The 27,629-nt window shown below is 44.8% G+C and overlaps 3 protein-coding genes across 3 annotated transcripts in view; 2 read left to right on the plus strand and 1 right to left on the minus strand.

The window, feature by feature from the left end:
• Positions 1-17,482, plus strand: part of Igfbp7 (insulin like growth factor binding protein 7) — a 60,723-nt gene extending 43,241 nt beyond the window's left edge. Inside the window, exons 2-5 of the mRNA XM_038317543.1 lie at positions 7,465-7,574; positions 14,842-14,958; positions 15,502-15,628; positions 17,230-17,482. Of these exons, the coding sequence (XP_038173471.1) occupies positions 7,465-7,574; positions 14,842-14,958; positions 15,502-15,628; positions 17,230-17,249 (374 nt within the window). The 3' untranslated portion in view covers positions 17,250-17,482. The remainder of the gene's footprint in view (positions 1-7,464; positions 7,575-14,841; positions 14,959-15,501; positions 15,629-17,229) is intronic.
• LOC119805602 (60S ribosomal protein L27-like) lies at positions 12,112-14,834 on the plus strand. Its single transcript, XM_038317544.1, has one exon. The coding sequence runs from the start codon at positions 14,086-14,088 to the stop codon at positions 14,494-14,496; it is 411 nt and encodes a 136-aa protein (XP_038173472.1). The 5' UTR covers positions 12,112-14,085; the 3' UTR covers positions 14,497-14,834.
• Positions 17,397-27,629, minus strand: part of Polr2b (RNA polymerase II subunit B) — a 43,873-nt gene continuing 33,640 nt past the window's right edge. Inside the window, exons 19-25 of the mRNA XM_038317528.1 lie at positions 25,890-26,140; positions 25,720-25,809; positions 25,400-25,507; positions 23,495-23,608; positions 22,969-23,129; positions 18,260-18,455; positions 17,397-17,649 (exon numbers count right to left, since the gene is read on the minus strand). Of these exons, the coding sequence (XP_038173456.1) occupies positions 17,560-17,649; positions 18,260-18,455; positions 22,969-23,129; positions 23,495-23,608; positions 25,400-25,507; positions 25,720-25,809; positions 25,890-26,140 (1,010 nt within the window). The 3' untranslated portion in view covers positions 17,397-17,559. The remainder of the gene's footprint in view (positions 17,650-18,259; positions 18,456-22,968; positions 23,130-23,494; positions 23,609-25,399; positions 25,508-25,719; positions 25,810-25,889; positions 26,141-27,629) is intronic.

Raw genomic sequence — 27,629 nt, forward strand, 5'->3', positions numbered from 1 at the left:
CTGGATTAACATCATGCACAATGCACGTGGGCAGGGAGAGGAATCTACTCAGTCTGTCTGCATTGCATTAAGAGCTCCACAGCCAGGCAGTAGACCCAGCAAACTTCTTGTTTTTTTTTTTTTTTTTTTTTTTGGTTTTTCTAGACAGGGTTTCTCTGCAGCTTTTTTTTTTAGAGCCTGTCCTGGAACTAGCTCTTGTAGACCAGGCTGGCCTCGAACTCACAGAGATCTGCCTGCCTCTGCCTCCCAAGTGCTGGGATTAAAGGCGTGCGCCACCACCGCCCGGCTCCAGCAAACTTCTTGTATATTTGTTGTGTTCTCTGACATTCGTGATAGGCACACTCACTTCAGAACCCCCAAAGAAGCCCTGACTTCACATTCTCGAGACATGGCTCAGTGGTTTGTCTAAAGTCACGGGCAAGGATCCAGAGCCAAGCATTCTCCTCCCAGGAGAACTTGTTGTGGTGGGGACAGCTCAGGTCATGTGTCGGGCTTTGTGCTCTGCAAGAGGCTGAGACATTGTTCACATACTTCTGGAACATTATCCCTCCCTGTGCTTTTTATAGGATGATGAGATTTAACTCTAAGTCCTCTGTTATGACTTTATATAAAATCAGCTTACATTGAAATTAATTGCATTTCTGTATCATCTGTGTGGTTTGTAAAAAACTGCCTTTCCTGGCTTCTGCAGAACCAAGTTGTAATGTTCCAAATGCAGATTTGCCCGTCTATAATTCTTTCATCTCTATGCTTTTGGTGGCATCTTGGGACACAGTTACTCTTGGATCATAAGGGAATATTCCTAAAGTAACCCTGTAGTCTGAGTCATTGGTCTGGACAATAGAGACGCAGACAGAGAACCTACAGGAGGTGTGTGACTGCTTCTGGGCGCTTTCAGAGTGACACCAGTTCATTAACTGAATTTTAGCTTTCTTCCCAATGTAGAAAATGAGTCCTTCCTACAGATTCACTGAGGATCTGCTTGTCTTTTCTCATTTTAGTTTTCTTTCTTCTCCTTGTCCTCTCCACCATCCCTCTTCTTTACCTTCAAAGACTGATTGATTCAAAAGAAAAGACCACCTAAGATTTGAGGGCGATGATGGTTTTTAGGAATCGCGAAATGAACTTGAAAGATAGGTGTGCATTATTTGAAGTAAAGGAGATTGTATGAGAATTAACTGAGTCACGCAGGTAGGAGAGCAAAGGGGTGTAGCCTGCTTAGGACACTGACATCTGAGGTGGTGACGTACGGATGAGCCTGTGGTTGGGAAAGCCTTGTGGTGGACTTTTCCTCATGCCTGGCAGCACTGTGGCAGCTTGGCTCTTTTCTGGAGTGGCCTCGGTGAGTAAGGGAAGGGGGGACAGTGGGCAGTCAGTTATCCTATAGACAGGATATTTGCCAGACAGATGTTTACCGCCCTGAGATCCCTAGTGGAACAGAAACATGGATAAGTAAATAATTAGATTTATCTTGGGTTTGTCCCTATGCATTGAAAAAATCTGGGATTTTCTTTTTTTAGTTGGAATCCAGACACAGAAGATAACTTAGACGCCAATATCATGACTCATGAACTGGCCTTGAAAACTGGTTTTGAGAATTTTATGTCAGAAAACCAGTTCAGGATGAATTGAAATCTATTTTTCCTTCCTTCCTTCCTTCTTTCTTTCTTTCTTTCTTTCTTTCTTTCTTTCTTTCTTTTATTTTCTTTTTCCCTTTCTTCCTTTCTAATGTCTTTATCCTTTGAGACAGAAATAAGATCTATATTTTCTTTGGCTTTCTTAGAAGAAAGATAGGGTTGAAAGAGGAGTTGTTTGTAAAGAGTTGTTGAGCTTAAGCAGAACAGAACCTTCTGGAAATGAACTCTGGAATACACAAGTGGGAGAAGATGATTGTTGAAAGTGGTGTTGCTTTCCAGTGTGCAATGAGGGCCTAGGGGAGGGGCTGTCACATCGGCCAGCTGTTCTGTGTCGACTTCTCCTTCCACACAAGGCTCACGCTGCTGGTGTCCCTGGGTCAGCATGAAGTGATTCCCACGTTCTTCTCGTGCCACCGCTCCTCTCTCTATAATCTACATTCTGCCTCTAGCAGAAGTTTACCAGCCCACCCTTGCAATACAGACCTTTAATCCCAGCTGTGGAAGAGGGTGAGGCAGGAGGATCCCAAGTTCAAGACATACCTGGGTTACACAGTGAGTTTGAGGCCAGTCTAGACATCTTAATTAGACCCTGTCTCAAAATAAAAAGTTAGACAGTGTCTACAGATACAGCCCAGTGGTAGAGTGATTGCCTGGCATGTATGAGAGTTCAGTCTCCATTATTGAGGTGGGGAATGGAATCTGCTTCTTCCTCTGCTTATTCCTGTAAGTTCCCTGATGTGGGACCCTCCCACTCTGTATGCTATGAATATGTGTTATTACCATTGGTTAATAAAGAAGCTGTTTTGACCAATAGCCAGGCAGAATAGGACCAGGGGGGATATCCAAGCAAGGATAAAGGGAAAAAGAAGGTGGAGTCTGGGAGATGCCAGCAGTCACTGGAGAAGCAAGATGTGAGGTAACAAGCCACAAGCCTTGTGATAATATATAGAATAATAGAATTGGGTTAATTCAAGTTGTAAGAGTTAGTTAATAATAAGCCTGAGCTAATAGGCCGAACAGTTTGTAATTAATATTAAGCCTCTAAGTGGTTATTTGGGAACTGGCAGGCAGACGAGAAACCTTCAGTTACAGTTCCCAGAACAGGAAGCAGCAAAGATCTAGACAGATCATGGTATCAGCCCTGAGCAATGTCAGTGGAAGAATTTTAACACCTGTGGATTCTACCAACACAAAGATAAGTGGGAACAACCTGCCCCCACCTACTGTGAGGGCTATTGATTACCTCATTACTTAATCATTAGTTGATAGGGTTTTTCTTTGCCAAAGAGTACATGTGGATTCCGAAAACCATTTTGTAAGGTGGGGTGTTTCTCAATTTAGATGCTGTTTGTTAAACTCTTACTGAGTCCAACCTTGGTCCAACAAGGTCATTTGCAATGACCAAGGTTCTTTGTCAGTGTTATGCGAGGAACTGATGCTAACATCCACCCTCAGTCCCCACCCCCTACATCAGGAATGATACCAACTTTAATTATCTAGAACTTGTAGAATTCTAGATAGGGTCTGGCAGTGAAGTAGACAAATCATTAATGTTTTTAAATAATCTACATGTGGACTCCTCCCACTCAACTAAAATTGTTTTATGTATTCCAAGAGGAGCTCACCATGTAGTTTTCCTTACTTGTGAACCCCCTGGTGATAGCTTTGATTTGGAATATCCTGGGCTCAGTTGGTTTTAATGAACTTGTGTTTCACCAGGAAGGCTCTATTTCTTAGAATAGTCAGGGAACTGGAGGAAGGTCACTATAATAACCCTTCCCTGCCTTTAGTACTTTGATTTTAGCATAATGGGTTTCCAAAGTATATATACCACTGTTACAAGTACAAGGCCACACAAACTGGTGGAGCAGATTAAAGAGTCCAGATGCAGAGCCATACCTGTTTGGCTCATGGATACACAGAAGGCATTGCTAATGATTCAGTAGTATAAATCTGGTCTTCTCAACATGGTGCTGAGGCAATTAATTGGAAAGGACCTGTATATCATAACAGAGGCAAACTTAGTTCAAGATTAAGCAAAAACCTACTTGGAGAGAACATACATACAAAGATCATGGAAGAGAACAGAGCTCTTTAGAGCATTCGACCCAACTTTATCAACAAGACTCAAAATATACAAAGCATGGGCCAGGCATGATGGCCCACACCTTTCATCTCAGCACTCAGGAGACAGAGGCAGGTGGGTTTCTATGAATAGAGGCCAGCCTGGTCTACATGTGAGTTTTAGGGCAGCCAAGGCTATGTAGTGAGACCCTTGTCTCAAAAAACAAAAACAGCCGAGCGGTGCTGGGCACACGCCTTTAATCCCAGCACTTGGGAGGCAGAGGCAGATAGATCTCTGTGAGTTCAAGGCCAGCCTGGGCTACAAGAGCTAGTTCCAGGACAGCTCCAAAGCTACAGAGAAACCCTGTCTTGAAAAAAAAAAAAGTTGGATGATGGTGGCGCACACCTTTAATTCCAACACTTGGGAAGCAGAGGCAGGCGGATCTCTGTGAGTTCAAGGCCAGCTTGGTCCTTAGAATAAGTTTTAGAACTGCAAAGGCTACATAGAGAAAGCCTTGCTACCGTGAATCATATTAAAATGAAGTGCACATGAAGCTCCTACTTGTAATAATAACATTCAAAAGGTTGACGTAGAAGAATTATGAGTTCCAGGCCAACCTGGGCTCCATAAGGGAGACCATGTCTCAAACAAAAAAAAGAACAATTATTGAAGAGTGTGAGGGAGGTCTATGGTCAGTGTGCTCGGCCCCTGACAGGATACCATGCTGGCATTGTTCCCCCTTCTAATGGAGGCTGGTGTTCCCAGCAGTAAGTAACTCGGGGAAGACGGATGCAGGTTGCATACCTCGGACACTCATATCCTTACAATAGAATCGTTCCTGTGAGGCTTTGCAACGGGAGCTTTTCCCGGTCCCTTGAGCTCCACAGAGCCTTGGCATACTGCTATAGTCTTCCCAGAACAACCTCCTGAGATCCCTTGGGGTCTGAGTCAGGATGCCTCAGCCTGTGTGGGAAGGACAGAGCAGCAGGGGGCGCTCACAGAGGTGGGAGAAAGGAGTTCAAAGGCCAGCCAGATCCGGTTATGTGGCGCCCAAGCCTTGGAGTCTCAGAACCCAGAGGAAGCCAGGGAGAGGGTGAGTCCCACGTTCTATAACAGGGCATTCAAACTAGGAAATGTCTGAGACAAGGCCAGAAACATACATGTAAACACAGCCTAGCGCTGTTGCCCATGCCCTCTTTGCTACAAAAAAGCCAGCCTGCCAGCCAAGGTGTATACTTCCTACTGGGGCCCACAATCTGTAGAGAAGGGAGTATGGAACCTATTTAGAGATTTTGGAACTGTAATTGTTTGACACATTCTTGCAAAGGGAGAAATAATAAAAATATCCCAAAAGATTACAGAAAAAAAAAGCTTCTAATCCTTGAGATGAGTGGGGAAATCTTGCATACTGGGGTCATTTCCTTGCTGTTTCAGGACATTAGAATGCACTGGAAATAGATGCTGGGAGGGGAGACTCCATGTCCTGTGAGTGCTGATTGTGCAAGAAAGCCTTCCAGGCCAAGAGGAGAAGGTTGTGCCTTTCCCAGGCCCCCAGAGCAAGATGACCCTGTAGTTAGATATCTAACTAGGCTTGGAGACCAAAGACAGAGGGAATAATTAACTTCCTCATTCCAGAAGTAGGGCCAAACGTCCGGGAAGGCAGAGTCTGGCTCTGCAGCAGTGTAGTGTCCCTCTGTGGGAACCCAGGCTCCCAGCTCTATGTCCCCAAGTCTCTCTGAGGGGCCCTGGTGGCTGAAATCTGGCATTCAGAATTAGTAGATAGGGAATAGCGATTGCTCCACTAAAAAGTAGAAGTGTGGGCTGGAGAGATGGCTCCATGGCCAAGTGTCTGCTGCGCAAGCGTGCGGGCCTGAGTTGAGATCTCTGTCACCCATACACAAGTCACACGTTGTGTGTGCAGCTGATGGCACCAGTCGGTCAAAGAGTGGCAGATCCTCAGAACCCACTAGCCAGCTGCTGAGCTGCAAGTTCACTGAAACAAGATAGAGATGGCTCAGCAGTTTGGAGCACTGGCTGTTCTTCCAGAGGACCTGGGTTCAATTCCCAGCACCCACATGGCAGCTCACAACTGTCTGTAACTCCAGCTCCAGGGAGCCTGACACCCATGGCAAAAAAAACAACAATGTGCGTGAAATAAGATTTAAGAAAATAAATAAGGTAGAAAGCAATTGAGGAATACCCTCAAAGTCCACCTCTACCTTGTGTGGACACATGTACACATGCACAAAATAAGAAAATAAATGCCATTTTTAAATTTAAATTTTAGAACAATTTACTAAAAGGTAGGTGTGCAAGCCTCTCCTGCCCCAGTGCTGGGGAGCTGGCCCCTCAGGGGGAAGGAGCAGTAAGCGAGGCCATGGCTCCTTCCTTATCTGTCGACTTCAAAAGGGCCAAACCAGAAATCAGCTCTAGTGATTTTGCTGGTTTTGGCTCCAGAGACACTGTGGAGGACAAAGTTCTCAGGTATTCTCATGATTCCCGTTCACACGTCAGGCACTTTCTCCGGTTGATTAAAGCAGGAATCAGCAAATTCCTCCTGTCGAGACCCAGATTGCCAATATTTAGGCCACACAGTCTGGAAAACAAACCACGTGATCCTGCCAGGGTGATATCAAAGCATCCGGAGACACTCTGGATGAGTGGACGAGGCTGGTCCAATGACATTTATGGATGTTACACGTGAATTTCTTCCAGTTTTTGCATACCATAAACCAGTGTCCTTCTCATTTTTCCCAAACATTTGAAGTGATTATTCTTTGCTTGGAGGCCATGCAGACAGAACAAGGAAGTCAAATCTGGTTCGTGGGCCATACTTTACTAACTACAGGGACAGAGAGCCATACACCCTTACAGCAGAAAGGATGCCTGCCGTGGGTTGATCCTGAGGAAGGGCCTTTTTACTGACGGGGGGAGCTGGAGTAGGAAGAGTAAGTCCTGCGTTCCAGAACCGGAGGACGGGGAGGATCATCTGGTCTCTCTTGGCTGGCTCTAGACCTGCCACTCTCTTCACCACATGCCAAGGGGGTACCTTGCTCTATACCAATCCCCCCTGCCGGGAACCCGGCACTGAGAACCCAGGAACAGGTCCCTTCCTGCCCTCTCTTTGGGGACTTGGTCCCAACAGAAGGCAGCCACTGTTTTGAGCATCTGCCTTCTCCACGAGCAGCAGGACCCTCTTTCCACCTTTCTTGATACCCCACTCCCCCAGCACTCTTCTGTTCCTCCCAGTTCCCAGGACAGCCCTCTCGGATCTTACACAAACAGGATCGCCTGGGTGCTCTCAGCATTTTCTTAGACATTTTCCCCCTTTTGTTACACAAGGAGTAGTTGTGTGTTCACACTGTCCTCCCAGTAAAGATGCTGGTAAACAAAGGAAGAGAAACATTCAGCATTTCGGAACTGAAATTTCTCTGTGTTAATGGAAAAATCCCAGCTAATGCAACGCAGCTGGTAAAATAAAACTCATTTAAGCTCGGCTGGGGAAAAGAAGACAATTTTGTTAGCAACAGATTTTTCTTACTTAATTGCGTTTGTTGTTGCGCTTGCTGGTTTGCCTCTTCCAATTCTGGCATGCCCTATGAAGAGTGCAATATTATGCTGGCGACAGGAAGACGTCTGTTAGTCTGGCCTTGGAGATGCACTTGAGATAATCCGCCGCAGAGGGGAGGGCCTCCTCACCAAGTATTTACGTCCTAGGATACTGCCTGAAAGATAGGCTTGACTTTCTGGATTTTCTCCTAGGTCCTTCCATAGTGACACCCCCCAAGGACATCTGGAATGTCACTGGTGCCAAGGTGTACTTGAGCTGTGAAGTCATCGGAATCCCAACCCCTGTCCTCATCTGGAACAAGGTCAGTAGTACAGGCTGCAGGAAAACATCCCGCAAGTGGGGAAGCTTCTCTTGCGTGGCCAGGGCGGTAGGAATGCCCAGTTCAGGCTGCACCACTGCCTGCTGCTCCTCAGAGATGAAGCCTGTGGCGACCGATACCGCCTCTACATTAGCAGATAGCGTTCCTGACCTCCACCTGTCCCCAACCCGATTTTGTTAGCAGTGTCCAAGAAGGGAGTCTCAGAAACTCAGAGAATCATGATAAATGTCTAAAGTCACTGTGTTAGTTACTTTTGCATTGCTGCCACCAAAATCCCTGACAGAGTCACTCAAGGGGAGAAAGGTTTATTCTGGCTTCCAGCTTTGGAGGGTCACAGTCTACATAGCAGGAAAGGCATGGTGGGGCATCACTCAGTCCATGGTGGCAGGACCATAGAGCAGGGGCTGTTCCTATGGCAACGGACCAGGAAGAAGAAAGCAGCTGGGGCAGAGGCCGGGCTGTACCATTCAGAGGCCTGCCCCTGGTAACCTACGTCCACGGACCAGACTTCACCTACTAAAGCTTCCACAGCTTCTCCACATAGCATCGCCAGCTGGAAGCACACATTCAAAACAGGACTCTGTGGGGCCAGTTTCAGATTCAAATCTTAACACGCACCCTTTGGATGCCTGCACATGTGTGTTACGTAGGTGCGGGTTTGAATATATGTGGGGTTAGATGAAAGATTCCCCCCTCTCCCTGCACCAACATCACCAAGAGGAGTCTACAGAGTAATGATTAAGAATCTAAGTCCTGGGGCTGGAAAGATGGCTCAGCAGTTAAGAGCACCAGCTGTTCTTCCAAAGGACTGGGGTTCAATTCTCATCACCCACAGGGCAGCTCACAACCATCTGTAACTCCAGTTCCAGAGCATCTGATACCTTCTGATCCCCAAAGGCATCAGGCACACATGTGGCACACAAAGACATTCAAGCAAACATTCATACACATAAAATAATATAGATTTTAAAACAAAAGAAGATTAAGGCCTCCCTTTCTGTCCCCCAAATGTTTCCACCTCAGGATCTCAGTGGCCTCACTTGAAGCAGAAGTCCTTAACACAGGCTGCTGCCTTGGATCCTGTCTGTTGCTAGAATTTATTCACTGGCTATAAAAGAGATGCTCTGTGGCCTTCTGTGAATACAGGTTGTTTTTATCACATCCCCTACACATTGGAAATAGGAAGGTATTCTAAAAGCGGGGTCGGGGAGCTAAAGGGAGCAAAGTGGGGTCAGCCTCGCTAAGTACCAAGGCCGTCGTGGGACAGAGTTAGCTACTCTAGAACATCAAAAAGAAGCCAGGGGATTCATATCAGGAAAGATGTCTCCTCTCTGAATGTCCCTGGGTCATTGTCACTTGGAATGACTCCAGGTGGAAAAGCATGGCTTTCTTAATAATCCAGCTTCAAAATGCTTTTCCAAATGGAAGAATAAAGAATGGGGATTTCCTAGCCAAGTTGGTTGGATCCTTTGTAAGGCGGGGCCTCATTCTCAGCATCTCTGACATTTGGGGCCAGATAATTCTTTGTTGTTTTTGTTTTGAAGCAGGGTTTCTCTGTGTCATCCTGGCTGTCCTGGAACTCACTCTGTAAACCAGGCTGGCCTTGAACCCACAGAGATCTACTTGCCTCTGCCTCCCGAGTGCTGGCATTAAAGGTGTGCGCCAACATGCCCTGCTGGGACCAGGTAATTCTTTTGGTAGGGTCGGTCTGTGCTTAGAAAATGTTTGTCACCATCTCTGGCCTCTACCACTAGACACCAACAGCAACCCACCACCACCCCGCCCGCCCCTGTTGACTCTTAGAAATGTCTCCTCACATTTCCAAATGCCCTGTGAGGGGAAAGCTTCACCTCAGAGTGAAATCCGCTTCCATAAGCCTCAGCTCGCTTGTGTGTGAAACAAGTTGTAGATCATTATTCCAAGTTTGGTTTTTGAGACAGGACCTCATATAGCCTCCGTTTTACTGTATAACTGATTATGATCTTGAAATCCTGAACGAAGCCCCTGCCTCCATTTCCCAAGTACTCAGATTATAGACATTTACCACCACCCCCAGGTGAAGGCGAAGATTAAGTAATCTGAGGATTGGAACGCTAGCCAGGCAGTGGAGAGCACTTGTCTTGCAGAGGACGCAGCACCTGCATGGCGGATCCCAACCATTCATAACTCCAGTCCCAGGAGATCTGACATTCTCTTCTGAACTCCACTATCACGAGGCATTCACGTGGTATACACTCATTCATACCTGCAGGCAAAACACTCATGCGTAAAATAAAAAAATAAATCTTATAAAAAGAAATTAAATAAATCAGGTAGAGACAAGTGGCCCAGTGCCAGAGACTTAGCACTCAGTGGCTACTCTTCCAGGAAGTCCTGTCCTTCCGATGGCTTTGTTCTTGTGTAATGACCTTCAAGTCTGAAGGTCAACGTATTTTAGCTGTCAATAGAAGGAAAAAGAAGACACCAGTTTTCCAGATTAAAAACAAACACCTCACTGCTAGACCATACAAAGATGTAAATCTCTGTCCCTTTTGTACTTTTTAAGTCCCTCCACATCATACCCAGTTTATGAAGTAAAGAAAACTCTTCAAACTCGTGCTTAAAAGGGAAACTTAGTTTAAGCAGAATAGCAAAGCCAGACACCCCCTTTTAGACTGTTCGCTTTTTCAGCAAGTTCAAAAATGGACGATAGTCAATGATTTTGTGTGTTTGTTGTTTGGTCAGAGGTGAGACTTCTAGGACTGAGGGGGGTTGGTCCTATCGTCAGAAGTCTCTGTGTAGAAATTCAATTCATATAGTGGAGTGGGGGGGGGGGGGTAAAGAGAAAAGGGAAATAAGGTAATTCCAATAAGGACATCCTGACGTGATCGGGACTGGAATTCTTGACCTCCGATCTCGCCCTGTCAGCCTCCCTTTCTCCTTAGAAAGCGTCCTCCCCCGCAGTGGGCGGAATTACCATCAATTTAAAAACCTCAGAGGCCGCAAAGCTTTCCCAGCTGCCTGGTGAGAACTTAGACCGCTTCGCGGCTCCTGGCAGCCTCTGGCGCCCCCGTGTGGCCACTTCGAAACCACGGGGCTCGAGAGCAGTTACCAGGAAATGCCTGGATCATGGCGTAGGCAGAGGTGACCCAGTTCCAGCACAGGCTGATGACCCAGTTCTAGTGCATCCGTCCTTCACAGCTGGAACTTCCGTTAAAGGGAATAATGGGATTTTGCCTCTCTAAACTGTGCTTTGGAACGAGACGTGGAGGGTCAGCATGGCATGGCAGCAATGTGGCCGGGAGAATGGATGTGTTCAGCTGGGCCTTTCCCGTCAAGTTGAAGCTCCCCAATGTTTATTTGAGGCCAGGGGCTTGGAAGGAGCGGGGACGGTGGCCGATAGATTCCGCTAAGAAGCCCTGTTGTTTCTTTATGGGTCCCCAAGAATTTACCAAATGAGAGGCCAGGGTGACTCGAGGGCCATATGTATATAGCCTTGTTGCCAAATCTTGCAAAGAATGAAGTCTTCCTTCAGTTCTGGCTCTGTAGCACCCCGGCTAAGGACACACCGTTCCAGGAGAGTGAGTCTGCCTTGGGAGGTTTTGGAGTGTTGGTGCCTGCATAGACGAGTCCTCCACCCAGGAATGTTGATGCCAGGGTGGACAGGTCCAAACACCCAGGAGTGTTGGTGCCTGCGTAGGCCAGTCCTCCTAAGGGCATCAGTCATTGAGGAGGGGAGCTAGGGCTAGGGGGTTGGAGAGAAGGAACTGAAAAAGAAAGTTTTCAGTTTCTGAGTGCTTGTTTTTATTATTTTTGTGATGCTGGGGGTTAAACTTAGGGCCTCGCATGTGCTAGGGCTCTAAGCTATATCCTCTGTAGGAGGAACCAGTCAGTTGGTAGAGTGCTTGCCCAGCATGTATGAGGCCCTGGGTTGGATCCCCGGCATGACAGAAACAGGACACGGTGCCACATGGCTTGTAATACCAGCTCTCAAAAGGTAAAGGCAGGAAAGTCATCAGAAGTTTAGCTATTTAACAAGTTTAAGGCCGGCCTGGGCTACATGACTTTAAAAAAAAAAAAAAAAAAAAAAAAAAGTTTCATTGGTAACTAGCAAGGAGCAAATACCAAAATGGGAAGCTCCAGGGATTTTCCTATACCTTTTCAGTGTGCCGTGCCTCACACATGACCTAAAGCAGTGGGCTCCCAACGGCAGCATACAACCATCAGAGAGACCTGGAACTAATACAGCAATTGCTTCCGGTGTTTTCATAGGAAATAAAAACCAGAACTCAGAATGTGTCAAAGCATCACATTTACTTCTTATTAAGGTATCATATAGCAGTTTGATATATCCCAAATCCCAATGCACTTTAAAAAGCATTGCTTTGTGCTGGGCAGTGGTGGTACACACCTTTAATCTCAGCACTCGGGAGGCAGAGGAAGGAGAATCTGTGAGTTCGAGGCCAGCCTGGTCTATAAAAACTAGTTCCAGGACAGGCTCCAAAGCTACACAGAGAAACCCTGTCTTGACATACATGAATCTAATCTACATGGGAAGTAGAAAAAAGGCAAGATCTGCTTAGTAAATTGGGAGCATGGGAACCATGGAAATGAACTGAACTATTATAGTATATTCTGAGATGGTTATGCTTTATTTCTTTAAATAAGCAATTTTTAAAAAAAGAAAAAAAAACCTGTCTTGAAAAAAAAAAAAAGATTGCTTTGTTTGGGCCATGGCAAAATATCTGAAGTCACTGACCCAGATAGTTGCATAGGCCGCTGTTGCCTCTCCACGCTCCTGCAGCCAGGCCAGACTGTTGGGAATTCAGACCTATTTCAGACCACATATGCTGTTTCTGATCTGGTTTAAGTACAGAAACAGGGTCTGGATAAAAGAGATTACTGGAGGCTGGGCGAGTGTGGTGACAGGAGCCTATAATCCCAGCAGTCTGAGCAGAAACCAGAAGGGTGAGAAGGCAAGGACCGTGGGCCGGGCATCAGTTTGGTGCCCGCACCCGTCAGGTAGCTCACAACTGTCTCTGCCTCCAGCGCTGCGAGAGCCAAAGATTCTGGCCTCCAGCGGTACCCAAACTCACATGTACGTACATCAGTGAGAATTAAAATAATGGTGCTAACAAGAAACTGAATCCAAAGATGTATAGAGTTCTGGAGTCGCTGGTACTTTCTAAAATCTGTCCCTTATTTACAATAACGAGATTCTGGAAAAATCTGTTGTAACCAAACTCAGAGCCAGGTGTCATGAAGTACGTCCTGGGGGGACTGAGACTGGAGGGTGGTGAGTCTGAAGCCAACCTGAGCTAAGCGTCAAGAGATCCTGCAAAACAGATTAAAATAAAACAGCTAGATGCCTAAATGACCTCACGGGCTCTCTGATTCTCCCCCAGCTGACTATTTGTGAATAATGGGATTTTTTTTTCAAAGAATCCTTGTGAGAGGAGACAGAGGGTGACATGGGTGTCTCCCTCAATTGATCTGCACCCTACTTTTTGACCTAGAGCTCCCTGTGAGCTGAACTGGAGAGCCATCTAGCCGCAGGGATGCTCTGGTCCCTATCTACCCTACACGGAGACTGCAGGCCCTGGCGATAAAATGCTTCTCCCCAGATAGTACCTATTTTATTAACATAAACTGTTTCACCAGCAGCTAGGAGGATTCAAGGAAAAAAATGCCTGCCTGTGCATGTCTTCATAGCTTTCATTCGAGACACTAGATACCTCGTTTTCTGTCAGCGTTCGGGGAACGCAAGGGGAAGCCTAGAAAAAGATGAGCATGCACTTTGTTATAGAAAAAAAGGAACCCGACGCTGCACGGCCATCTCATTACAAAGACAATCAAAATAAACACTGCCTTGGCACTTAAAGAGGCCTAGATGGAATTAAAGAATATTGCTTCTTGTACTTTTTTAATTCCGTTACCACAAGCCTTAAAATATTTATACTGAAACTGAGCTGCTAAATGCATTACCCCAAGAAAGGGCCTTTCCACTGTATTCTCTACATATTTTCCAGAGTTCTTATTAGCATACTTTGACCTTTAAAATAGGTGGGAAAGGACAAACATAAAGCAAGGATTGGCCACACACCAAGGGAAGCGAATTTCCCCTTCACCCACAGCCTTCTACATCTAGCCGAGGGTATGAGCAGAAACAGGCAGGCTTTATCACGGCAACACGCAACTTGGGGTTAGAGTCTTCGGAGCTTCAGGAACTGTTTCGTGATTCCTTAGCCCTCAGAGAAAGTCGTAGACTGTGCTCTGGACTTCAGCTTCTGCTTCTCTTTGATGAACCTCTTTGATGAGGTTGTTACAGGAAGGGCCCCCAAGGTCCCAAACATCAAACTAGCACTAGGTGACAACTTGCCAGTTCAACATGGCACAGAAGACACAAAAAGCTCAGAACCAAGGAGCAAACTGTCCAAGGGCATTAGTGAGTGGTGCTTAAAAGCCGGGTGTGGCTCCTTTCCTTTCTGCTGGGAACCAGCTGCTCACTGTTGAAATGGGCAAGTTCATGAAACCCAGGAAAGTGGTGCTCGTCCTGGCTGGATGCTACTCCAGACACAAAGCCGTCATCATGAAGAACATTGATGATGGCACCTCAGACCGCCCTTACAGCCATGCCCTGGTGGCTGGAATTGACCGCTATCCCCAAAAAGTGATGGCTGCCATGGGCAAGAAGAAAATCGCCAAGAGATCCAAGATCAAGTCCTTTGTGAAGGTTTATAACTACAACCACCTGATGCCCACAAGGTACTCTGTGGACATCCCCCTCGACAAAACTGTTGTCAACAAGGATGTCTTTAGGGACCCAGCCCAGAAACACAAGGCAAGGCGGGAAGCCAAGGTCAAATTTGAGGAACGATACAAGACAGGGAAGAACAAATGGTTTTTCCAGAAGCTTCGCTTTTAGGTATATTTTTGTTTACATCATTAAAAGCTTTAAAAAAAGAAAGCCAGGTGTGGTGGTGCACACCGTTAATCCCAGCACTTGAGAGACAGGCAGACAGATTCCCCGGTCTATATTCTGACTTCCAGGCCAGCCAAAGCTACATAGTGAGACCCTGTCTCGGAACAAAAGACCACACTGCTAAAATGAAACAACTCTGTTTCCTAAGTACTAGAAAAGGAAGGGTCCGAGTAGATCGCTGGCTTCATCCAATTACAGTCTGGTGGGCACCTTGTGCGGTCTAGGATGTGGTGTTTCCAACTTGATGTTTCTCTGCAGAAAACCAAGCCTCTCCTTCTGTTTTCTCAGGTAAAAAGGGACCACTCTGGAGTCCAAAGGACAGAACTCTTGCCTGGTGACCGGGAAAACCTGGCTATCCAGACCCGCGGTGGTCCAGAAAAGCATGAAGTGACTGGCTGGGTGCTGGTGAGTACCAAGAGCTGGCAAGTTTCATTCTCAGCAGTGGACACAGGACTTAACACACATCATGGGTCACCTGCCCCAGACTATTTCCTCCCTTTTCGTGGGAGCATCCCTGGTGTGGTGCTGCAGACACAATCGCGGGAAATAATGGAGGAGCTGAAGTTACTTTGTTTTAGGAAAAAATAAGAGAATCCTCTTTGCCTAAGTTCGAAACAGAATCCTCATGGAGAACTAAACGGCTCAAGCACTGATTTCGGTTATTGGTTAACGAGTATGTGATTTCCCTTAACCGCTGGTCCTGTGGGTTTTACTCGGATCCTAGCACCCAGCAAGGCTTCCCCTCCAGCAGGGATGTGCACCTATCCAAATTTCAGCTTTCACATTGTGGACAAGAGCCTCCCGTGACGTTCGGATAGGAGAGCCCCACTGGCACAGGACTTTACGGCAGCTCACTCCCAACCCTCTGCTCACCCTGCCCTCCATGTCAGGGAAGCCACTGAGAAGAGGAGCCCTCCACAGAGAACTAAAGAGCTTTATCTTCCACAGGTGTCTCCTCTCAGTAAGGAAGACGCTGGAGAATACGAGTGCCATGCAGCCAACTCCCAAGGACAGGCTTCAGCATCAGCCAAAATCACAGTGGTCGATGCCTTACATGAAATACCAGTGAAGAAAGGTAAGTCCTCTCACCATTTAAAACTGAGTGGTGAGGGCGTTAGGTCTGTGCATTAACCAGGCCCCACGCCTCCACCAGGACGTGGCTGACTGAGGGTTCCTATGACTGGGCAGCTTCCACCTCACCTCACATCGAAGAATCAAAACTCAGACCTGACTGGGTGGCTTGTAACTCCCGTCGATGTAGCATTTGACTTTGTGTTATGACTCCTCCATAGCCACTTAAGAGGAAGTCACTGTGCTCAGTTTGGTCCTTCACTTTGGGCTTTTAAGAAAAAAAAAAAAAGCTAGACATGTCCCACAATTCCAGAGGACCTGAGTTCTGTTCTCAGCGCCCACGTGGGATGGTTCACAGTTGCCTGTAACTCCAGCTTCAGGGTCTGCTATGTTCTCTTCTGGCCTCCACAGGCATCCACACATGTATGGCATATGTTCATAGAAAACACATTACGCATAAATAAGAAATAAAAGTAATCTTAAAAGAAAAAAGACTGGAGAACATGCTGGCACATACTCAATTCTGTTTTATTTTACTGCTAAAAAGCTTCCTCCAAAGAACCCACCCTCTCGTGTCACCAGGGTGCTGCTTTAGGTGCAGACGGCTCTACTGGAATGCTGTCTGACTAGGCCCTCCCTTAGACCAGGAAGAACACAGCTTCCGGTCAGCAGGGTTAATCCGTTCACTGGGCAGGAATCATCGAGGCAGTAACACAGCTGAGAGCCGGTCACCTGTGGACACCTCAGCTCGGGAGCATCCCCCTCCCTCCTGAGGCTCTGAGTGAGCCGACTGCAGAGTTCCTTCGCCTCCGTGGGTTTCACGTTTATGAGAAAGCGCCCCTCCCCCCCCCCCCCCCCCCCCCCCCCCCGCCTCCCCTGACCCCCGTTTCACACATGACCCTACAGCAGCACTGGCTCTTACACGTAAACCCACACAGCTCCAGTCCACGGACTCTAACGTGTCCTTATGATCACTCACACATCCTTTATCCCCGTGCTTGTTTTCTCCACGCCCGCCCCCCTTTAATGTGGTATGGGTGTTTTACCTGCATGTATGTCTGTGACACGTGCATGCAATGCCCTCAGAGGCCAAAAGAGGGCATCAGACCCCTCACAACTGGAGTTAAAGACAGATGAGAACTACCATGTGGGTGCTAGGAATCAAACCCAAGTCCTCTGGAAGAGCAGCCAGTGCTCTTAACTGCAGAGCTACCCCCTTGGGCCCTTGTTTGTTTTCATGAAAGGATAAGATCTCTGGCACATGGCTAAATTCTCAGCACCTGGGAGGTGAGGCAGGAGAGTCATGAGTTCAAGATTTACCAGAGCTACATAATGAGACTCTTAAAACAAAACAAAACAAAAAAACAAAAAAAGGAGGAATGAGAGTGAGAGAACGGGCGGAGGAGGTCTCCCTACGTTGCCCAGGCTAGCCTTTAACTCCCCGGTTTAACAATCCTCCTGTCTCAGCCTGAATACTGGGTCTACAGGCACATTACCATACCCCTGCCTGTTAGCCTCGTTAACATTTTCATTGATTTAGAAACTGACAATCTGCCAATTATGTCCATGGATGTAACTAATTTTTATTTCTTTCTTCTTAACCAGGTCAAGGTGCTCAGCTATAAGCCTACAAAACACATTAGCCTATGTAGCTAAAAGTGCTTCCAGACAGCTCTAACCCTACTCTCGCCTGACAAGTTCCTTTTAAGCTCATCCACTAACACTTTATTACATCCAGCTGGTTTTACAGAGAATCAAAGATAACACATCAAGACTATCTACAAAAATTTATTGTTTATTTACAAAAAAAGCATGCAAAGCTTTAAACAAAACAAATAAAATTCTTATCACAAAAGTAGTACTTTCTGTCATTTTTTTAAAACGACAACCGCAGAAACAAGATACTGATATTGACAGTCTCGACTCCCAACAGGACTAGACGCTCATCATTCGCGGCGCGATACTCATGGACATAAGCTCCTGGAATAACAGTTTGCACGCATAGGGCATTCGCACCAAAGAAATCTACAGAGGGAAGAAATAGTAATCAGCAAAACTGTATTAAAGACCCCACCTTCTAGCGCACTTCAGGTGAGAAGAGCAAACGTCCTGTCCCTCAGCCTCTGTCCCCGCAGGTCTCAGTAGTTCCTCCTTTCTGCCAACAAACATATTCACCCTTCCTAGCTGATAAATTTTAAGTAAAGGCTTAAGAAAAGCTCCTGGTTGGGCTGAAGAGATGCTCAGTGGTTAAGAATATTTGCTGCTCTTCCAGAGGACCAGGGTTGGACTCCCAGAAAACACAAAGCAGCTCACAACCATCTATAACTTCTGGCCTCTGGGCACCGCATGCATATAGTACACATACATACATACATACATGAAAAATATTCAATAAGCATATTTTAAAAATTGTTTACAATTCCTTCTGCAAGACCTTTACTATTTCAGAGATGAGCAGCTTAGAGAAATTGCTCTTAAGCTTGTTTTAGAAAAGTCAAATTATCTTTCCTTATAAAACTAGTAATCTTAGAGACCTGCTATCAAAGCTGAAAATCCCAGCCTGTTCCACCATACTAAATCTGCCATGACCACAGCGTAAGAACATCTAAACAAACAGAATAAAGTGTACACGTACCTGGGTTTTGTTTCGGCATCCCCTGCATTCATATGTATGAGTTCTAGTGTTAGCAATTGCCATTATTCCACAAAGATTACAAACATGAACTTGATATGGATCTGATGCCTCAAACAACCTTTCTCTTAAAAACTGCGCTGCACCATGGGCAATCTGGCAATCTCGTTCCATTTCTCCAAAACGCAGGCCACCATCACTGTCAATAAGAAAACAAGAGCGTGATTTGTACTTATTTATTTATTGTGTATATATGCAAATGCCAGTGTCTCTGCACGTGTAGGTCAGTTCTCTCCTGGGAACTGAAATCATAACGTTAGGCTTAGCAACAAGCACCTTTACACACTGAGCATCTCACTAGCCCTGTTCTGATCTTTTCTTATCAAGGCCTCTGTGACTAAAGACAAGAGTGAGTAGTAGTACAGAACCAAGTTCTGATTCTTATGCCCTAGCAACCTCTAGCCTGGTGAGGAGGAGCAGAGCCAATCATTCAATATAGATCAGGTCTCCGAATGAAGTAGAAAACATGCCCCAGTACAGCATACAATTTCCTCATCAAATACAGAGCGGTACAAAGCAAAGGCTCATCATGCTATCATTTAACTTTCTAGAATTCAATTCTACACTTGAAAGTGAATTTAAACAGACAATCTCTAAATAAAACAGCTTCTCAATAAGAGATCCCCCGCAATTGAGCCAGAAATGATAAGTGCAGTCACAAATACATGGAGTAGGTGAATGATTACAGTTTCCAAGTGACATGCACTCAATGGCCACACAAGCACATAACAATGGCCTCCCTAATGTAACACATGCGCCTGTGAACTCAAGAACTACTGAACAAATTACTACAACAAAGCCTCACAAGTCAATCTCAAACAATGCTACATAATGAACTTACTATACTGAAAGTTGATAAACACCCTGCCTCTATTACAGGAACTACACCACCAGCTGACGGAATAGCCTTAGAAGTATCTGTATCTTAGAAGTATCTTGGAAGTATATATATGAAGTATCTGTACAGCTAACAGCAGATGGACAGATAAAAATTAGACTCTCATCAGTTTATACTCTCTAGTTCAAAGGTTTTACACAAATGATCAACAGCTACTACATTCACAAAAAGGAAAGCTACCAGATGCTAGAAGTAAATAATGCCATAAAGTGTTACTACCCAAACCTCAAACTCCAAATCTCATTAAGCCTCCAAATGCAATTACCTCCTTACAGAAACCAGGAAGTCACAGGCCTAGGGTGCAAGCAGCGCATCCAGACTGTAAGCTCTCCCCAGAACCAACAATCAAGTTTTCTCAACTCATAAAATTCAAAGAAAAAAGTTTAAAGGCAACTGAACCCAAGGTCCCCTGAGAGCTAAGTGGGTAAAGATGCATCCAGTTCAACTGAGTCCAGCAAGTTGTCCTCTAACACCCACATGCACGATGTAAAATTAAAGCTGAGAAATATTTTAAAGGAACTTAGGAGATACACCAATTGCAAGCCATGCCTTTATTTATATCCTGACTACACAAAGCTTTCTAAAAAATATCCAATAAGGCTGCATGGTGTTGCACACCTTTAATCTCAGCACTCTGAGAAGCAGGCCATCGTGGTCTACATATATCCAAGTCCAAAACAGCCAGAACCACAGAGAGAAACCCTGTATCAAAATAAAATAAAAAAAACCAACAAACAAAAATGCAATACGGGGGGCTGGAGAGATGGCTCAGTGGTTAAGAGCACTGACTGTTCTTCCAGAGGACCCGGGTTCAATTCCCTACACCCACACGGCAGCTCACACAACTGTCTGAAGATCCAGTTGCAGGGGATCTGACACCTTCACGCCAATGCACATAAAATAAAGTTAAATAACCATAAAAAATTTTTTAAAAAATGCAATATGGTAAACCTGACCCCTAGATATTTGGTAATATTTAGGAGGTACTCTGGTAAGATTTTTTTTTTTTGATGTGTATGTGTGAGTACCATGAGTACCACCTACATGCGTGGTGCCCTCAGAGACTAGAAGAGGGAGCTAGAGTTACAGATTTGAGCAACCATATGAGTACTAGGAACCAAACTCAGAGCCTTTAGAAGTGTGTGACATGCTCTTAACCACTGAGCCTTCTCTCAGCCTTGGGACCTTGCACATCTGTGGTGATATATTTATAAGTGTGGGTTTTTTTTTTTATTTGTTTGTTTGTTTTGTGTGTGTGTGTGTGTGTGTGTGTGTGTGTGTGTGTGTGTGTGTGGAATAGAACACTGCTAAATCTATAACTGGTATTTCCCAAATGACCCAACTATGCTATAAAGTGCTGCATTGTGACAATCTGGCGGAGGTGGCAGTGCTGGGGATTAAACTCGGGACCTTGCACATTAGCCAAAGACTCTGGCACTAACCTACACTCCAGTAAACCAATGATTTACTAGATAAATAGAAAAACATCCACTGGTAAGGCTTCAGGTTTTTCATTAAACCCTTTAGTAAACGAAACTTGGAGGAGCTGGAGAGATGATGACTCAACAGTTAAAGCACTTGCTGCTCTTTCAGAGGGCTGGGTTCGGTTCCGGACATCCACCTGCAGCTCAGAATCACCTGCAGCTGCGGTTCCAGAGGATCTGGCCTCTGCTATCACCAGACATGCAGACCATGCACATACACACATGCAGGCAAAACTCCCATACACTTCTAAAGTGATTTTTTAAAAAGAAACTAATTTAGTTTGTGTGCTCCTCATGCCAATACTCACACTATTTGGAAGATGCGCACAGACACGTGTGTGCACGCAACAGACAGGGGGTGGGGGTGGGGGGAGAAGGAGAAACAAAAAGGAAACCACCAATCCCCAAGCACAGTGGGGCAGATCTGTGATCCTCACACCTAGGAGGCTGAGACGGGAGGTTGCCATAAATTCAGAGCCAACCTGGCCTACACAGTGAATACCAGGCCTTCCAGGATTATATAAAAGGATACTATCCCATCCATAAAAAACAAAACCCGACAACTTGTCAGACAGAATGGAGGCTGAGCTAAGCCATGAATTCCACTGGCTGGAAAATAAAGATAAAAAGAAAATACTAGAGTAGCTTTTCAATTTAATAAATCATCAAAGAATAATATCCTTCCCTTTTCCAATCAGATATCTAAGTAACATCAGATTTCCTCAAATACTTTAAGTATGAAAAAATACAATACTGGGCCAGAGAGTCGGCTCAGTGGGTAAAGGCGCTTGCCGCCAAGCCTGTCACTACAACCCCAGGACCCACATGGTGAAAGGCGAGAACTACATTCCTACGTTGTTCTCTGACCTCCACACTAACATGGCTTACACACAAGATAAATAAATGTAATAAAAATATTTTTCTTAAATACAATATTGAGCTTGAGTGGTGGCAGATGCCTACCAATACCAAAAGTTTGGAGGTGGAGCAAGAAGATCTAGCCACAGCTTTGTAACGAAAGAGTTTGAATCTAGCCTCTGCTACATGACCCTATCAAAAGGAAGAAATGGGGTGGGGGAGACAAGAAGGGAGGTGGGGAGGAGAGAGAGGGAAAGGCAAAATACTGCAACAGAACTAATCCAGAAGCAGAAGCATCCAGCTCCTTCTAGTTCACTAAAGAAACGTAGCCAGTGTCACTCTTACCACTGAGCTTACTTACAAATATTCTGATGTTTTGCTAAGACTCCTAGCAATAGTGGAGAGGGTGTTTGAATAGGTCTTCTCCTTTAGTCAGACTGGTGACTGTCTGTCATCATAGAACCTACATCCAGTAACTGATGGAAGCCAATGCAGTGACCCACAGTCAAGCACTGGCTGAGCTCCTGGAGTTCAGCTGAAGAGAGGGAGGAGGGATCATATGAACAAGGGTGTCAAGATCATGATGGGGAAAACCACAGACACAGCTGACCCAAGCTAGTGGGAGCTCACAGAGTCTGGACTAACAGCTGGGGAAACTGCACGAGACCCAGTTAGACCCTCTGAATGTGGGTGAGAGTCATGTGACTTGATCTATTGTGGGGAGCCCCTAACAGTGGCGCCAGGACATATCCCAAGTGCATGAACCTATCCCTAAGGTGGGATACCTTGCTCGGCCTTGATACGGTGGGGAGGGGCTTGGTCCTGCCTTAACTTGTTATGCCAGACTCTGCTGACTCCCCAAGGGAGGCCTTACCCCCTCTGAGGAGCAGATGGGGGGGTGGGAAGGAGGAAAGCGGGAGAAGGGGAGGGAGAGGGAACTGAGGTTGATATGTAAAATGAAAACTAAATTTTTTAAATAAAAAAAGAATAAAAAGAAATATTCTGATTTTTCATTAAACATATACTAATATGTAATCAGTTTACCATTGTTTTTAAATAAACATTTTAAATTTGAGACTGCGTTCTCTAAGGGTCCTGAGATAAAGATTCGACGGCCACTCTTGTACAGCTACATCTCAGGCTTTACAAAGGACGTTGTATGATGACTGGATTTTCTGAACATAATCAGAGATAAGTGGGGGAAGAAAGAGAAGGAAAGGAATCATGATATCAGGGGCTAGTGTGAGGGAGGAGGGATAAGCAGAGGAACCAGACACCACACACTGGTAACTGTTAAAGCGAGATGATGGAACACAGGCAGTAAACCACTGTCTACTTTTAAACGTGCTTAACATTCCCAAGTGAAAGGGCTAGTTAAATAATACATAAAGATGACGATGCAGCTCGCTTACCGAGATCTGCCCTCCATGGGCTGTCTGTTAAGGATCTGAATAGGTCCCCGGGCTCGAGAATGAATTTTGTCATCCACCATGTGCTTCAAACGCTGGTAGTAAGTGGGGCCAATAAAAATCTGTGATGTGATTTTTCGACCAGTGAATCCATTGTAGAGGACCTAAAACAGACACAGGTTTTTCTGCATTTAACTAAAAATACTAAACAAGTTCAAAAATCCATTGCATATACTCTATACTCCTATTTACATAAATCTGAACTAGCCTATAGTGAGACTGTGGTTATCTTGGGAAGGAAGGGGTGGTGCCTGGAAGGAGACTTTCAAGGCATATAAACATTCTGGGTAATTTCTTTCCTCAGTGTGGGTTCTAGACCCATAGATGTGTTTACTTTGTGAAACTTCATCATGGGGCATGCTAATGACTTGTACATGTAAAAGGCTTTCTTTTAAAGAATCAAAGTACACCTCACAAAACATGCTTGTTACATACACATAACAAGGTGCTTTTGTGATAGTAAATATACCTCATTTCCTCTGAGATGGTAGCCATAATCAGATAAAAGATTAGAAATCTTCTGCACATTGACAGCATCATTAAATGGAGTGGCATCACCAATTTCACCTTTGTTAGCCGAGACCTTTGGAATAAAAGCATATGTAAGAGAAATTACAGACCAATAAAGATATACTCAACTAATAAAATATTTCCTATAGAAGATTTTAAAATTAAAACCTATTATAAAAATTGTGATACACTGAGATTCATTTTATTAATATTTTACCTAAGATATCTGTAACAAAGTAATTCCCCCCACAAAAGAAAAAAAGCTAAAAAGCTCTCTAAGACAAGTCTTATCCATGGGACCATGTGGGATCATTTACTAAGACACCAAGAGTCCCAAACACCTCTTGATGTCTTAGAATGACACGTCATTAAGTCATAGACAGACATTCATGTGTTAGACTACCACTACTCTACTCTAACAAGATACCCAAAACCAGAAAAACTTTCCCTGAAAGATGCATACACAGTTGATACCAAAATCCAATATTCCTAAAGCCATACTGAGCTAACGGTCCACGAATTAACTCATTTATAGAAAAGAATTAGCTGCTATTACTACAAATGTATGTAAAAGCTGTATGTATTCTATCTTGGAAAAAAAATTGTCTTGAGTCGCAATGGCAGCTAGCACAAGGTACTTATGCAAAGCTTCTTACTTGGTAAAACTTTGCAGTTTTTGTATATGCAAATACATGGAGTGTGTTGGTGTATGTATATGTGTATGGGAAGAGAATACACATCCGGGTGTGGAGGCCAGAAGAGGACATCAGGTGTGTCGGATAGTCTGTCAACCTGAAACAAGCTAGAGTCATCTGGGAAAGGGAGCCTCAGCTGAGGGACTGCCTCCAGATTACCTTGTGAAGCACTATCTTGATAAGGAATTGCTATGGGAGGGCTCAGTCCACTAGGAATGGCACCATCCACGAACAAGTGGTCCTAGGGCATACAAGAAAACAAACTGGGCAAGCCAAAGGGAGAGGTACTACTAGGAAGTGTGGCTTTGATGGAGGAAGTGAGTCACTGTATGGGTAGGCTTTGAGGTCTCCTATGCTCAAGCTGCACACTCAGCTCCTTCTCCAGCACCATGTCTATGCACACCACTATGCTCCCTGTCATGATGTTAATGGACTAAACCTCTGAAACTGTAAGCAAGCCACCCAAATAAATGTTTTTCTTTATAAGTGTTGCCACAGTCGTGGTATCTATTCAGTAACAGAAACCCTAAAACACCCTTTCTTCCTCAAGTTGTTTTCAGTCACGATGCTTTATTTATCATGGCAACAGAGACAACTAAGACATGAGGCTTCTTGGTCCAGCATTCTTCCTATTCCCCTGAGAAAGTCTCATGCACTGAACTTGACGCTGGACTCATGACCAACAAGCTACAGTGATTCTCCTGTCTCCACACACATCACAGCACTGGGGTTATAGCTCCCCGACCCTGGTTATTTATATATTTAATCTATTTATGCAGAGATCAGAGGTCAACTTGTAAGGATCAGTTCTGTCCTTCCATCATGTGAGTTCGGGTCTGAACTCAAGTTTTCATGCTTTGTAACACTCACCCTTACTTGCTGAGCCATTTTACCAGCCCCTGGTTTTAAGGCTTTTTACATGAATGAACTTGGATCCTCATCTTTACATAGCAAATATTCTCACCCACTGAGTCATTTCCCTAACCCGTCCCCCACACAAAATTTCTTAAAAATAATAAAGGATGAAAAGATAGGATAATAAGCAATCTGAAAGCAGGAAAATATATTATATTTTAACAAAGTATCTTGACTCAAATATCAGAGAAATGATGACCATGTTGAAAGAAACATCGACTTGGAACCTATTGTTTTTGAAGATAAAATCTTACCTTCCCTTGAAGACATTCGATCAAGTGACCAATGGTCATCCGAGAGGGGATGGCATGGGGGTTTATGATGATATCAGGAGTGATGCCTTCACAGGTGAAAGGCATATCCTACAAAGAAAATTTTAAGAGACTTAAAGATACTGGAATCTCTCAGAGACATAGCTAGAGCTCACACTGCTCAACTGACTCTGTGTCTTATTCTCTTCAACATGGTGGGTTAACAAACACTAAAATTTAAAAAAAAAATCAAGTTACAGAAAATTTTAATTAATTTTCAATACAACTCTGGGCTAGGCCTGAGAGAGACCGAAGGCACCTACCTCTTGTCTATACTGAATACCACAAGTGCCTTTCTGACCATGTCGGCTAGCGAATTTGTCTCCAATCTGCGGAATTCTAACGGAGCGTACCTGATTTCACACAAGAATAGGTTAGAACCTGAAATGCAATTACTTTCTAAAACAATCTACATGAATAAAGCTATACTCACCCTTATTTTACAAAATTTATATCCTTCCTGGTTGAGAGTTACCATAACCTGGTCCACAATGCCTGTCTCGCTCGTTCTGAGGAAGGTGCTACAGTCTCTCTTGGTGTAACGACGGTTGGTGCTCTCCAGTTCATCCTCATTCTCAGGCAGGGTGACTGTTTTGCCTATGATAACATCATCTCCTGATACACGAACCCCTGGAGCTATCAAACCATCATCATCCAACTTGTCGTAAATGGCATGCCTCATACCTGTGAGGAACAGACAAGGACTTTTCTTAAATGACACTAAAGAAAAGTATCTAAAATGCCACATGATTCCCCCAATAAGCATGAAAAACCACATACATAACTATGCTCCAAATCAGTGATAATTCACAGGAAATTGCTAATGCCACAAATCCTGTTCATTACTGTCCTTATTACAAACACCATAAACTTCTGCACTCTAATACCAAAATTAAAAACAACAGCAACAACAACAAGAATCTACTATCTGGGCATGGTAGCACATGCCCTTAATCCCAGCACTCAGAAGGCTGAAGCAGACAGATCACTATGAGTTCAAGGTCAGCAAAGACTACATAGCAAAATCCCTATTTCAATATGACGGTGGGGAGGGAATGGGTCTGTAGTGATGGATCAGCAGTTTAGATCATTGGCTGCTCCTCCAGAGGACCAAAGATGGATTCCCAGCATCCACATGGTAGCACCTAAGTTTCTGTAACTCTAGTTGGATGCCCTTATTAGTCACACATGCAAGCAAAACACTCATACATAGCCAGGCAGTGGTGGAGCAGGAGTTTCAGGACAGCCAGGCCAGAGAAACCCTGTCTCAAAAAACAAAACAACAACAACAACAACAAAAAAAAAAAAAAAACACAGAAAATAAAAATAATTAAAAGAAGCAGCAGCCAGGTGGTGGTGGCACATGCCTTTAAGCCTAGCACTTGAGAGGCAGAGGAAGGCAGATCTCTGTGAGTTCGAGGCCAGACTGATCTACAAGAGCTAGTTCCTGGGAAGGCTCCAAAGCTACAAAGCAACTCTGTCTCGAAAAACCAAAAAAAAAAAAAAAAAGAAGAAGAAGCAGAAGAAGAAGAAGAAGGAAAAGGAGAAGGAGGAAGAGGAGGAGGAGGAAGAAGAAATAAATCTACTGAAAAAGAAAAAAATAAACCGAGCAGTAGAAAGCCAGATTTCGGACACATTTCCTGGAGGCTTTCTTACATGTATAGCCATTGTTACATAAGAGAAAATGCCTGTGTCCTTTACATATTCTCTCAGAAATCTTTAGTTGTGCTCCCACCCTCCTCCGCCCCAGACAAGGTTTCTCTGTGTAAAAGTGCTGAAACTCACTCTGTAGACCAGGCTGGCCTCGAACTTAAGTGACCCACCTGCCTCTGCCTACCAAATGCTGGGATCGAAGGTAGGTGCCACCACTGCCTGGCTGAGTTGTGCATCTTAATTCCACCGAACACCCACTTATGGCTACACAGAACCACCCAATGTGTATTCAGTAAAAGGAAGAACTTAAGGAAAGAAAACACACTACACCTTCCCACTATACCATCAGTAGTCAAACTGTGGCAGATAACCCATTTCCTAAGGCATCATATCAGAGTACCTTTTTTTTAAATTTTTTTTATGATTAATTTATCTTTATTTTATGTGCATTGGTGTGAAGGTGTCAGATCCCCTGTAACTGGATGTTCAGACAGTTGTGAGCTGCCATGTGGGTGCTGGG

This window comes from Arvicola amphibius, chromosome 1, assembly GCF_903992535.2.
Source record: "Arvicola amphibius chromosome 1, mArvAmp1.2, whole genome shotgun sequence".
NCBI classification, from domain to species: domain Eukaryota; kingdom Metazoa; phylum Chordata; class Mammalia; order Rodentia; family Cricetidae; genus Arvicola; species Arvicola amphibius.